This window comes from Salvelinus sp. IW2-2015, linkage group LG27 (assembly GCF_002910315.2).
Source record: "Salvelinus sp. IW2-2015 linkage group LG27, ASM291031v2, whole genome shotgun sequence".
Taxonomy (NCBI): domain Eukaryota; kingdom Metazoa; phylum Chordata; class Actinopteri; order Salmoniformes; family Salmonidae; genus Salvelinus; species Salvelinus sp. IW2-2015.
The window spans coordinates 30,949,733-30,963,286 of record NC_036867.1 but is presented as its reverse complement, the minus strand read 5'-3'; the positions used below and the strand labels follow the sequence as shown (position 1 = coordinate 30,963,286).

At 42.4% G+C, this 13,554-nt stretch overlaps 1 protein-coding gene across 4 annotated transcripts in view; it reads right to left on the bottom strand.

Annotated features, from left to right (window-relative positions):
• LOC111953459 (glycogen synthase kinase-3 beta) overlaps positions 1 to 12,714 on the bottom strand; it is a 63,882-nt gene extending 51,168 nt beyond the window's left edge. For 2 of the 4 annotated variants that reach the window (XM_023972745.2, XM_023972747.2), the window contains exon 1: positions 11,817 to 12,714. In XM_023972745.2, the coding sequence (XP_023828513.1) occupies positions 11,817 to 11,904 (88 nt within the window). In that variant the 5' untranslated portion in view covers positions 11,905 to 12,714. The remainder of the gene's footprint in view (positions 1 to 11,816) is intronic. The other 2 variants (XM_023972746.2, XM_023972749.2) reach the window with 1 other exon arrangement.
• Between the last annotated feature and the right edge of the window lie 840 nt (positions 12,715 to 13,554).

Genomic DNA, 13,554 nt, shown 5'->3' with positions numbered 1-13,554 from the left:
ACGTGAGCCTACCAGACGAGCTAAATGCCTTTTATGCTCACTTCGAGGCAAGCAGCACTGAAGCATGCACGAGAGCACCAGCTGTTCTGGATGACTGTGTGATAACGCTCTCGGTAGCTGATGTGAACAAAACCTTTAAACAGGTCAACATTCACAAAGCTGCTGGGCAAGACGGATTACCAGGGCGTGTACTCAAAGTATGCGCGGACCAACTGTCAAGTGTCTTCACTGACATTTTCAACCTCTCCCTGACTATGTAATACCTACACGTTTCAAGCAGACCACCATAGTCCCTGTGCCCAAGGACGTGAAGGTAACCTGCCTAAATGATTACCGCCCCATGGCACTCACGTCGGTAGCCATGAAGTGATTTGAAAGGCTGGTATTGGCTCACATGAACAGCATCCTCCCGGACACCCTAGACCCACTCCAATTCGCATACCGCTCCAACAGATCCACAGATGACACAATCTCAATCGCACTCCACACTAAAGGTYGACCGATTAATCGACATGGCCGATTAATTAAGGCCGATTTCAAGTTTTCATAACAATCCGTAATCGGCATTTTTGGACGTCGATTATGGCCGATTACATTGCAMTCCACGAGGAGACTGCGTGGCAGGATGACCACCTATAACGGGAGTGCAGCAAGGAGCCAAGGTAAGTTGCTAGCTAGCATTAACCTCTCTGGGATAGGCGGGACGCTTGCGTCCCACTTGGCCAATAGCCAGGGAAAATGTAGAGCGCCAAATTCAAAAAAATTATATAAAATCAAACTTTCATTAAATCATCATATGGTAAGATACCAAATTAAAGCTACAATCGTTGTGAATCCCCCAACATGTCAGATTTCAAAAAGGCTTTTCGGAGAAAGCATAAGATGCTAGTATCTGATGATAGCACAACGTAAATAAACAAGAGAGTGTAGCATATTTCAACCCTGCAGGCGCAACACAAAACGCAATAAATAAAATCATGCCTTACCTTTGACGAGCTTCTTTTGTTGGCACTCCAATATGTCCCATAAACATCACAAATGGTCCTTTTGTTCGATTAATTCCTCCATATTATCAAATTGTCCATTTATTTGGCGCGTTTGATCCAGAAAAAAACAGCTTCCAATTTGCACAACGTCACTACAAAATATCTAAAAAATTACCTCTAAACTTTGCCAAAACATTTCAAACTACTTTTGTAATACAACTTTAGGTATTTTTAAACGTTAATAATCGATCAAATTGAAGACGGGTCTATCTGTTTTCAATACAGGGGACAACAAACTAACGCTACTTTTTAGTCTTGCGCACTCTCAAACAGTACACATAACGTTACACTGATTCCAGATGGCCGTACTTCTTCATTGCACAAAGGAATAACCTCACCAATTTCCAAAGACTGGTGACATCCAGTGGAAGCGGTAGGAACTGCAAACAGGTTGATTAGAAATGTATGTCTCCAATGAAATATCATTGAACAGACAGTGACCTCAAAAAAAATTTCTGAATGGTTAGTCCTTGGGGTTTTGCCTACTACATAAGTTCTGTTATACTCACAGACATGACAAACAGTTTTAGAAACTTCAGAGTGTTTTCTATCCAAATCTACTAATAATATGCATATCTTATATTCTGGGGATGAGTAGAAGGAAGTTGAAATTGGGCACGCTATTTATCCAAAAGTGAAAATGCTGCCCCTTATCCTAKAGAAGTTAAACTTATCTTATAAAAAAMAAATCAATCTTAACATAATCAATAGTTAACTACACATGGTTGATGATGTTACTAGTTTTACTAACTTGTCCTGCGTTGCATATAATCAATGCGGTGCCTGTTAATTTATCATCGAATCACAGCCTACTTCGCCAAACGGGTGACGACTTAACAAAAGTGCAATCGCAAAAAAAGCACAATCGTTGCACCAATGCACCTAACAATAAATAATGTCTTTCTTAAAATCAATACACAAGTATATATATTTTTTTAAACCTGCATATTTAGTTAAAAGAAATGCATGTTAGCAGGCAATATTAACTAGGGAAATTGTGTCACTTCTCTTGCGTTCAGTGCAAGCAGAGTCAGGGTATATGCAGCAGTTTTGGCCGCCTGGCTCGTTGCGAACTGTGTGAAGACCATTTCTTCCTAACAATGACCGTAATTMATTTGCCAGAATTTTACATAATTATGACATAACATTGAAGGTTGTGCAATGTAACAGCAATATTTAGACTTAGGGTTGCCACCCGTTCCGTATTCCACTGAAAGAATAAATGTTTTGTTTTCGAAATGATCGTTTCTGGATTTGACCATATCAATGACCTAAGGCTCGTATTTCTGTGTGTTTATTATAATTAAGTCTATGATKTGATATTTGATAGRGCAGTCTGACTGAGCGTTGGAAGGCAGCAGCAGGCTCGTAAGCATTCATTCAAACAGCACTTTACCGCGTTTGCGAGCAGCTCTTAGCAATGCTTGTTGCACAGCGCTGTTTTTGACTTCAAGCCTATCAACTCCCGAGATTAGGCTGGCAATACTATAGTGCCTATAAGAACATTCAATAGTCAAAGGTATATAAAACACAAATGGTAGAGAGAGAAATAGTCCTATGAACCACCAGCTTTCATATGTTCTGAGCAAGGAACTTAAATGTCAGCTTTTTTACATGGCACATATTGCACTTTTACTTTCTTCTCCAACGCTGTTTTTTTTGCATTATTTAAACAAATTGAAMWTGTTTCATTGTTTATTTAAGACTAAATACATTTTATTTATGTATTATATTAAGTTAAAATAAAAGTGTTTGTTCAGTATTGTTATAATTGTCATTATTACAAATATATATATATTTTTTTAAATTACATAAMAWWTTKTAACATTTTTAAAATAATAATATTTATTATTACAAAATACAAAATACAAATAATAATAATTTWAAAAAACGTCCGATTAATCAGTATCGGCATTTTTTGGTCCTCCAATAATCGGTATCGGCGTTGAAAATCATCGACCTCTACTCCACACTGCCCTTTCTCACCTGGACAAAAGGAACACCTACGTGAAAATGCTGTTCATTGACTACAGCTCAGCGTTCAACACCATAGTGCCCACGAAGCTCGTCACTAAACTAAGGACTCTGGGACTAAACACCTCCCTTCGCAACTGGATCCTGGACTTCCTGACGGGCCGCCCACAGGTCGTAAGAGTAGGCAACAACACGTCTGCCACGCTGATCCTTAACACTGGGACACCTCAGGGGTGTGTACTTAGTCCCCTCCTGTATTCCCTTATCACCCACGACTGCGTGGCCAAACACGACTCCAAACAGCATCATTAAGTTTGCTGACGACACAACAGTGGTAGGCCTGATCACCAACAACGGTCAGACGGCCTATAGAGAGGTGGTCAGAGAACTGGCAGTGTGGTGCCAGGACAACAACCTCTCCCTCAATGTGAGCAAGACAAAGGAGCTGATCATGGACTACAGGAAAAGGCGGGCCGAACAGGCCCCCATTAACATCAACAGGGCTGTAKTGGAGCGGGTCGAGAGTTTCAAGTTCCTTGGTGTCCACATCACCAACGAACTGTCATGGTCCAAACATACCAAGACAGTCGTGAAGAGGGCACGACAAAACCTTTTCCCCCCTCAGGAGACTGAAAGGATTTGGCATGGGTACCCAGACCCTCAAAAGGTCCTACAGTTGCACCATCAAGAGCATCCTGACAGGTTGCATCACCACCTGGTATGGCAACTGCTTGGMATCTGACCGTAAGGCACTACAGAGGGTAGTGCGAACGGCCCAGTACATCACTGGTGCCAAGCTTCCTGCCATCCAGGATAGAATATATCCTATATATATATAATAAGCGGTGTCAGAGGAAAGCCCATAAAATTGTCAGAGACTCCAGTCACCCAAGTTATAGACTGTTTTCTCTGCTACAGCACGGCAAGCCAAGTCTAGGACCAAAAGGCTCCTCAACAGGTTTCTACCCACAAGCCATACCATAAGACTGCTGAACAATTCATAAAATAGCCACCGGACAATTTACATGGACCCCTCCACGCATCCCTTTTGTACACTCGCTGTGTTTGTTTGTTACCTATGCATAGTCACTTCGCCCCCACCTACAWGTACAGATTACCTCAACTAGCCTGTACCCCCGCACACTGACTCGGTACCRGTTGCCCCTGTATATAACCTTGTTATTGTAATTCTTGTGTTACTTTTATTATTACTTTTTATTTTAGTCTACTTGGGAAAATATTTTCTTCTTCTTGAACTGCACTGTTGGTTAAGGGCTTGTAAGTAACCATTTCACRGTCAAGTCTACACTTGTATTCGGCGCATGTGACAAATAACATTTGATTTGATCACATGACCAGATCCATTAGTTCAATGGTCTWCTGCAGGGCTCTCCAACCCTGTTCCCAGGGAGCTACCTTCCTGTAGGTTCGCTCTCCAACCCCAGTTGTAACTCACCTGATTCAGTTAATCAACCAGCTAATTAGGCCTCCCGGGTGGYGCAGTGGTCTATGGCACTGCATCGCAGCGCTAGCTGTGCCACCAGAGACTCTGGGTTCGCGCCCAGGCTCTGTCGCAGCCGGCCGCGACCGGGAGGTCCGTGGACCGACGCACAATTGGCCTAGCGTCGTCCGGGTTAGTGAGGGTTTGGCCGGTAGGGATATCCTTGTCTCATCGCGCACCAGCGACTCCTGTGGCGGGCCGGGCGCAGTGCACGCTAACCAAGGTCGCCAGGTGCACGGTGTTTCCTCCTCACATTGGTGCGGCTGGCTTCCGTGTTAAGAAGCAGTGCGGCTAGGTTGGGTTGTGTTTCGGAGGACGCATGGCTTTCGACCTTCGTCTCTCCCGAGCCCGTACGGGTGTTTTAGCGATGAGACAAGATACTAACAATTGGATACCACAAAATTTGGGAGAAAAAGGGGGATAAAATAAATAAAATCAACCAGCTAATTATTAGAATCAGGTGCACTAGATTAGGGTTGGAGCAAAAAAACCTACAGGATGGTAGCTCTCCAAGAACAGGGTTGGAGAGCCCTGGTCTACTGACAGCCCAACCCTCCCTTCATTCCTATAAGGGACTGACTGACTGGCCCCTAACACTGACGGCTTCCCATTTCCTAAATCAGGGCTAGGATGTGGGTTATGGAGGGTCAGCCCCACAGAAAACATGGAAAGACTTGACCAGATAGAGCTCTGTACCATTCCTGAACAAAGGGTTTAGTATTATTGCTCTGTCAACAGGTTTACACCCCTTGTTGTGGGACACCCTTAAGGCTTAGATTGGAAAGGTTTAGTTTAGACTGTCTTAAATCCAGAGAGAAAAATTACCTCTTGCTGAACAGACAGAGATACAGGACTGTCTCAAACAGTGTCACAGGATTTTTTTGCCATATTATGTTGATACCTTCAGATTAATGTCATCCCCCCCATTAATCATCATTGGGGTTAAAACTACGAAAATATTATGTTTGAAATTGTTATGTCACTGATACACTTTCCATAGAATGCCCAACATTCTGCTATGAACTACACATGAAAGCCAGGCATCTTACAACTATTAATTAGACAGTTTTCAGAGTTGTGTAATGGAAAGGTAATGCGAAACCTCTTGGATTGCAGAACTCATGTAATGTGTTCCCGGTAGTACCGACTCCTGAGCACAGATAGCTACATTTTCCTCGCACATTCCAGAGCCTGGCTGGTGGTGAGCCATTTCCCCTCCCTACAGGGACCAGAGGCTCGGCCCACGTCAACAGCTACATCAAAGCCTTTCATTTCCTTCTGTACACTATCATCATAACATCACACTGGCTACCATTATCAACACTGAGTCGATACACTACCCAGATGCACATTATCAAATGTACGCAGGGAGGAATGCAAGCAGAGAACTATTCACACAGACTTGCAGGCGACGCAAACAACACATGATGCTCTTAGGTTGGAAATGATAGAGATCTGGTTTCAGAGACACAGCTGTCATGTGGTCACTCAGTTCTTGAAAACAAGCTTCGCAATCAAAACGGTCCTCCTCCTCACACAAATACAGGGTTGGGGAATAAATGATTACATGTAATCTCACTACGAAACAACGAACCAGCTTCGTTACCAGCTAAAATATTGTAATCAGATTAGACACTTGAAAAACTAGATTACTTCTTGGATTAAATTCAGAAAGTATGTTTGTGAAAAAATATATTAATCGCACCTTTGTTTTCTCAATGACATTAAATTCAGCGTTGAAACAAGGCCCAAGTCAGAGACCACTATGATGACACACCAAATACATTTGATAGATCATTTTTGTCTTCTTCTAATGCCTAATGTAAAGTAACCCAAAAGTAACTGAAAGTGATCAGATTACGTTACCGAGTTTGGGTAATCCCCAAAAATTACGTTACTGATTACAATTTTGGACATGTAACTAGTAACTAACAGATTACATTTAGAAAGTAACCTACCCAACCCTGCATACACAGAGTACTGCCATTGACTGCAGTATAGATTTCATTTTAAAAATCTTTATAAGGGCAGGGGATAAAAGCTAAATACTTTTTTTGTTCTTGGCCAGCTGCTTTGGAAACTCCTCAGAGGGGGCAGGATGCAGAGCGAGTAACTAAGCAAGCGAGCGAGTCACAAGCTGTTCTAGGTTTGCAGTTGCGTCATGATGCTGCTAATACCAGTTCTTCATATCTGGGGCCACGTTCCCAGCCGCCACGTTCAGCAGACAGACTGAGACCGATGCGTTCACACAGACAGACAAATGCGATTACGATTGGAGCGCAGGCCTGCAGGGCCTGAGCACTATATGATTAGCTGTTATATTACAAGGGTCWACCWTCTGCACGCACTGTAGCAGGGCAGTACACTGGGGAGAGTGTGAAGCCCATCGCGTGAAGCCCATCGCACACAACAGCTTATCCACAAGGAATAATGTGTCACTTCAAYGTGGCGAGGGGATGAATGCAATGAGGGTTTGATTTGCTTGAGCAATCCTGTAAAGGAAAGGCTTGTGTTTTTGTGTCTTAGCCCAATACTGCCAAAAGCTGGTGTGTGTGTGTGTGAAGAGAACTGAAACAAGTTAGTGATACTACTGTAGGTGTGGGTGTGTGAGTATTCAACGTTGCCTTACAGCATGTTTGATTAGGGCCTCTGGATCAAAAGCTGTTCCTCGGAGAACAAGGTGAGCAGAGTGACGAGGAGCCTGATACCGGCTCAGCACTTTGCTATGTGATGAGTCAGAGCAGAGCCTGTGACAACACAGGCACATTTCCCACCCACCCTCCCTCTGACACACACCACACCCTTTTTCATACAGAGCCACCTTTACTTTTTTTAAAGAAAGTATTGCCATTATCATCCAATTCCCTGAACTTTTTTCAGTTTAGCTGTGAGAGATGGGTGGAACCAGCCTTTTTTTGCCGTCATTCAGAATGTTGATGAGCAATACTCATAAGCTATCAACTGGCAGAAATTTATAGGAATTATGAATTTCAGCTTTTTTTTATGAGAATGTGTCTTAACACATTGGCATTCCTTCTCCAACACAAACCACAACCAGGAGAGGACGTATCCTRACGCTGCTTGGTTTGTAGGTTGCCATAGTGCCTCTGCCACGGTGAGTCAGCACGTGATTCCCTCTGATAAGGTGCGGTTCAGCACAACGGGGAGGGAAAGAGCACCCGTGCCACTAAGTATAGTGTTGTAAGCGGAGGATGCTTCACTGTTGCTACATACACACACTCAGCCCAAAATACTGCCCTGTAGGTGAGGCCAATCCCGTGAAATAAACACAGACATAACCCACACACTGAGACCAAGGGCTTAACACCTGAGGGATGTAACGCAGTAACTGCTCCCCAAAATAATTCCCAAACCCTTTTCTTTGACATTGTGTAATGTGCATATTCAGCTATACTTTGCTTATRGCTACATTAGCTGATGTCAAGACTATCATGTGCACGAGTCAAATATAYGTATGYCGGTGGCACAACCGCCAATAAGGACATAGATTTATTTGAGGTTCCTTACCAGCGGAGTTAAWCCCAAAGGCCAACGGGAGAAGCCCTGACACCGGAGCAGCAGTAGCTCAGCCACAGGAAGGAAACAGGACACCWGAGGAGACGCACAACCCACTGAACTGGTCACAAGACCCTTGGCATGTTCGTGACAGTCGGGCCGTAGTAAGCCTGCTGAGAATAAACAGCAAATGTAATCCTATTTTTCATTGAGGGGAGTGAGTCGGTGTAGTCCAATTCGTATTAAAAAACTTAACACTAAATTGGTCCTTTGACCAATCACATCAGGTTTTTTCACATCAGATCTTTTTCAGAGCTGACCATCAGAAATGTGCTGCCTGTGTAAACGCAGCCCAAGGCATGTCAACTGACCTTCATTACCATGTTTAATGTTCAGTAGGACACCATAGCAAACAAATGAACATTTGTATTTCTAAATTGGGCAGGTCCAGGAAGTTCCTCCYGCTTTAGGGAAAGGGGATACCTAGTCAGTTGCACAACTGAATGCATTCAACAAAAATGTGTCTTCCGCATTTAATCCAACCCCTCTAAAATTAGAGAAGTGAGGGGGGGCTGCCTTAATCTACGTTCACGTCATTGGCGCCCGGGAGCAGTTGTTGGGGGTKAACTGCCTTGCTCAAGAGCAGAACGGCAGATATTTCCACCTTGCCGGCTCTGGGATTCCAAAACGAGCGATTTTTCAGATACTGGCCCAACGCTCTTAACCGCTAGGCTACCTGCTGCCAAGATTAGGGTTTACTCCGTTTTCAACTGTTTGGTGCCTACTGAACGTTTCCCTTGGAAATGATGGAGAACATATCTAATTATGATCAATGCCGCCACCTCACCCACCCGCATATCACCCAGTCATCCGTCCATGCTCACATACTCAGTCTTCACGTCCTCCTTCTCCCCCCAGCTGGATATTACATCTGATGCTTTCTTCTCCAGATCCCTATTTCCATTTCCTCCTGGCTAGTACACAATAGACTATGTAATACACCACTAGGGGGCAAAGTCTTCTCCGAATACAAATGAGGGCTAAAAAGGTAATCTTATGGTGAGCTATTTCCCAACATCTTTGTCCAGGTTCTTTAATTTGTACATCAGCAAACAAGCAAGCAAACACCAAGGCATAGCTTGACATTAACGCTTGTCCTCTTGTCCGGGACAAGTAAAAATATAGATTTTTGTAAAAAATATATATAAATCACAATATCAAACAATTACTCCGATCAGAATAATATTCAAATCAATTTTTCATATWAAAAATGTCTACATTTTAAAGTGTAGGTGATATGCATATCGGCTAGTCTAATGTCCAAAGCGATGCTGATATGAGGAAGGAGGCAGAAAATGTAGGCAAACTTTAATGAGACTTTTAATAACATAAATATAAGTTAAACGCCAGTCATGTTTGACAAATATAATGAAGGATAATTAACAATGTCTCAAGGCTTGATTAATATGCTATTGAAACTAGCATTTCTCATGTTCCATTGGTTTTCAAATCAACTTTATTTTATTCGCCAGCAGCCAAAGGCATAATTCTAGTCATATTAGTAACCCATGCTAGTTGACGCATCTTTAAAACTCAATTTCTTAATTTCTAAAGGATATTTTCATCTCTGTCACATTAAACAGATTGTCTCAAAAGCGTACCGCACGCAGTGTTTCCCCCATATTGCATTTTGGAACATTCATGCATAGCCTACAGCCATGTGCGCATTGTTGAGCTTATAATATGAAGTAATAAATATTTATCAACATTTTAAGCTAAACGGTCTGACCTGCTGCATCAGCCTCATTGCTGTTTATAAAAAATATATGTGCAGTGGTCCCATAACTGTCCCAGAGTCTGTTTTGGACTGTAGACATGTTTTTTCATCGTCCCAAGGATGGCGGGACGCTCTTAATTTCAAGCCCTGGAGGGAATTATTTCATAAAAACATAAGTACTTGGTTGTCATTGTAATGTTGCAATATTTTATAGGCTACCAAGGGGGGCCAACCATCCTCCAGGAGAGCCTTAAAAAAAAGCCAATAGGCAGTGTGTTGCCTATATTTTTGTCTGATTCTCTATGGTAAAAAATATGTTTTGTATTTTGTAAAGAGGACAAGACACTTGATCTTTTGGACAAGAAAAAAAATGATCTGTCCTAGGACAAGTGGCTAAAAAGTTTATGTCAAGACCTGTAAGTCTACACTGATGTGAGAGAAAAGAGCATAGCCCACTGTCATCTTATGTGCACACATAAACAGGATGACTCTCCAAAGATGGGAACTTGGTTTTGGCCTATTTATAATGTAATTAAGTCGATGTGTTGAAACGAGACAGTTATTTGCTCTCCAAGGGTTGACCAGGCTTTTCAGTAGACAGACATTTTAAAAAGCACTAGCAGGTCAGGACTACCTGACTGGAGTCATATGACCAACCATGGATATCTTCAGAGACGTAGGCACACACCAGATGCTGCGGACCAATCAGAAAGTCCCGGTGCTGCCCCCATTTTCTGGGGTCTGCTGATGCTGCACGGCAGAGCAGGGGCCAGCAGCTCTCCATCCGCTGAGCAACTTGTCAATTATTGAGCTGAACAAAGTGCTGATGAGCTGTGTGACCTGGCTGGCTGTGTGTGAAGCTCCAATAGTAGTAGTAGTCAGAACTGGCCTCATTTACCAGATGTTGAAGCTTTACTAGAAGTAGACCTATGCAGCCAAAGCATCCAGTATAGAGAATTTAGATGAAGATCAATTAATTTGGTGAAAGGCTGATGCTCCTATGTGCCAGTTATTATTTTGATGATCCAAGCAATCTTATATTGGCATTAGATGTGAGTATAATGAAATGGAGCTACAATGGAATCCTACAGAAAAGTTAAGCAGCGTTTTAGGTTTTTATCCCACTTTCACAAACCCTTTGGCAAAGACCAATGATACGGTGGGTCACACCTGACCCAACAGTCTAGCAAAACCGACCTGCAGTACGTACTGTAGGCTCTCCAATCCAGTGGACAGTCCTCTCTTTAAGTTTACTGGTCTGGATTAATTCTGCAGCCCCGGGGCTTCATCTGACCTAACCCTGCTCGATACCCGAGAGAGCTCGATCAACACTACCAATGGTGTGTCTGCCTCAGAGCTGCAGGGTGGGGAATGAGTGGATTGGACATGACAGTGTTCCCCTAGGCATGCCCTATCAGYTCTTTCACCAATCCATTGTTTTGGTACTCCCAAAAATCAAGGGGTCAATCTCTAGAGTAGAGGTAAGGCTCAAATGCAGTGATCACTCCTCCTGCCAGAGGCATTTTGACTAGCTTACACACTGAGCACTACAAGCAAAGATACTTTTGCATCTAGGCTATTTTATGGTCGTTAATAATATGATCAGTGATCATTTGGAAAGCTCCAATGATATCTTACCATCCATTTACATTTTGTATGATCACGTTTCTCAATAATCCCAGACATAATGCTAATAACGTCATGCAAAATACCAGACGGTGGCTCTAAGTGCACTGGTTGGGTCTAGGTGACAACGGTTAACTAAGCAAATGACTTAGACAGTGAATGGGAGAGTAACGTTACTGTCTGAAAATATGTGTGGACCCATATGGCATTTCAGTATTAAATGTGAATTAGGCTAGGCCTAGTCCACTCCAATATATCAATAAATGTACCCTTGTCTCATAATAGCAGCAGCAGAGTATTATGACAAAAAAGCACAGAGAACATTTCAGATTTTTCGTTGTCGTAAACTAGCGTTTAGCTCTATGGTCATACTTACTGCTGACTTTCATACTGCCAAATGCTGAGGGCTGCGGCACTGTCTTGCAGCTCTCCGCAAAGGAGGTGGTTCTGGGCCGGCCCGACATATTCCAATCCAAGATATCCCTGCTTCGTCTTCAGTCGAATCGTACTTTTTTCCCCAGTACTATTAGTGTTTTGACTTTCCCGTTCTATTAGTCTTCGATTTAAAAGAAAATCGGTAGCCAATTCCACGATAGAGGTCTGCTTCTTCTTATATCGTTCTAGCACGAGCTAGCCAGCCAGCTAGCTCGCTCGCTAGCAAACTAATTTCGGACCGGTCAGCTGTGTCAGGTCTCGAGCTGTCGTCCAGCCACATTCAGCAAGAATCTGTCATTCCTTTTATTTTGTATGTTCTTTTCACTTACCTAGGCTAACGTTATAAAGGCATTCTATAAAATAACGGCCTGAGTCAGTACATWAAAAAAAGAAACCGTAAACAGGAATAGGCTACATACAGTGGCATGAACGATAGGTCTGCTTACGTTGAATGATTCCCCAAATAAAACAATATTAGGTCCAATAGCAAATCTTCATATTCTTATATGGAGACTAAAGGATCCGACAGCACCARCCATGGCGGCTCCCAGTCTCAGACCGACCAACATTCAAATCGGACACAAATGAACAAAATTCACGATTTTAGGCCGAAAGAAACGCACGGACGTTTCTGTGACAACTTCGCCCCCATAAACACGGAAGCAATTGTCGATAGTCCTTGCTGGCTGACGGCGACGTGAAAGACTATCGCAAATGTATTTTTTTGTTGAAAATAGTCATGATACAGCTCCACTAAATCTGAAATTCTCTTTAGATTCCTTCTTTCTCTGTCTGCTACTTCTCTTTGTCAGACTACGACCAAAACAACGCAAATTACTTAAACTATTGAGTGGGTGAATCGCTTTTCACGATTTCCACTAGATAGCACAGCCACAAAGTCAAAGCGCCACTATTGTAAAGATTCATGAAAAGAAAACATAACTTTTTGGTCTTAATTTCAGGCCATGATTAGGCATACGGTTAGGATTAAAAACAGATTTTAAGAAAATACATTTTAGAAATGGGCGGGGTTYATGACTTTGTGACTGTGGTAACTAGTGACGACCCTCTACGCAAATCTTGAACTACGGGAATATCGAATTGTGCACGCTCAATCAGACGCGAGGAGGTCACGTCGACCAATCCAAAGCGAATCCATACGAAATKTGTGTAGAGAACGCAAGCCCATTGAGCGCGTTTATGTCTGTAGTCTACTGCCGCTACTGTCAAGAAAAAATATATTTAAAGGTATTTCGACATACCACATAATGGTGCAGTAGAGTGTATTCATGGGTGCCAAAGAAAGCCAGGCTTACCAAATATTTGCCAAATAAAACAAATTAAAAAACATTCCCTTTCGTTTCTCGCTTTCTTTTAATAATGTTCCGTCAATTCGCAAGTGTCTGATTCTCACCAGAGAAAGCGTCCAAGCGAGCGAAACAGCTCCCTTCTGTTTCAGTATGTGTTCCTTCTGAAAGTATTCAGACCCCTTGACTTTTTCCAAAATTTGTTACATTACAGCCTTATTCTACAATCAATCTACACAATACCCCACAATGACAAAGCAAAAAAAAAAATGTTTAAATTTATTAATTTATGTTTAAATGTTTAAATTTATAAATTTATAAAATGCTAATTTATTAAAAATAAAAAAGTGAAATATCACATTTACATAAGTA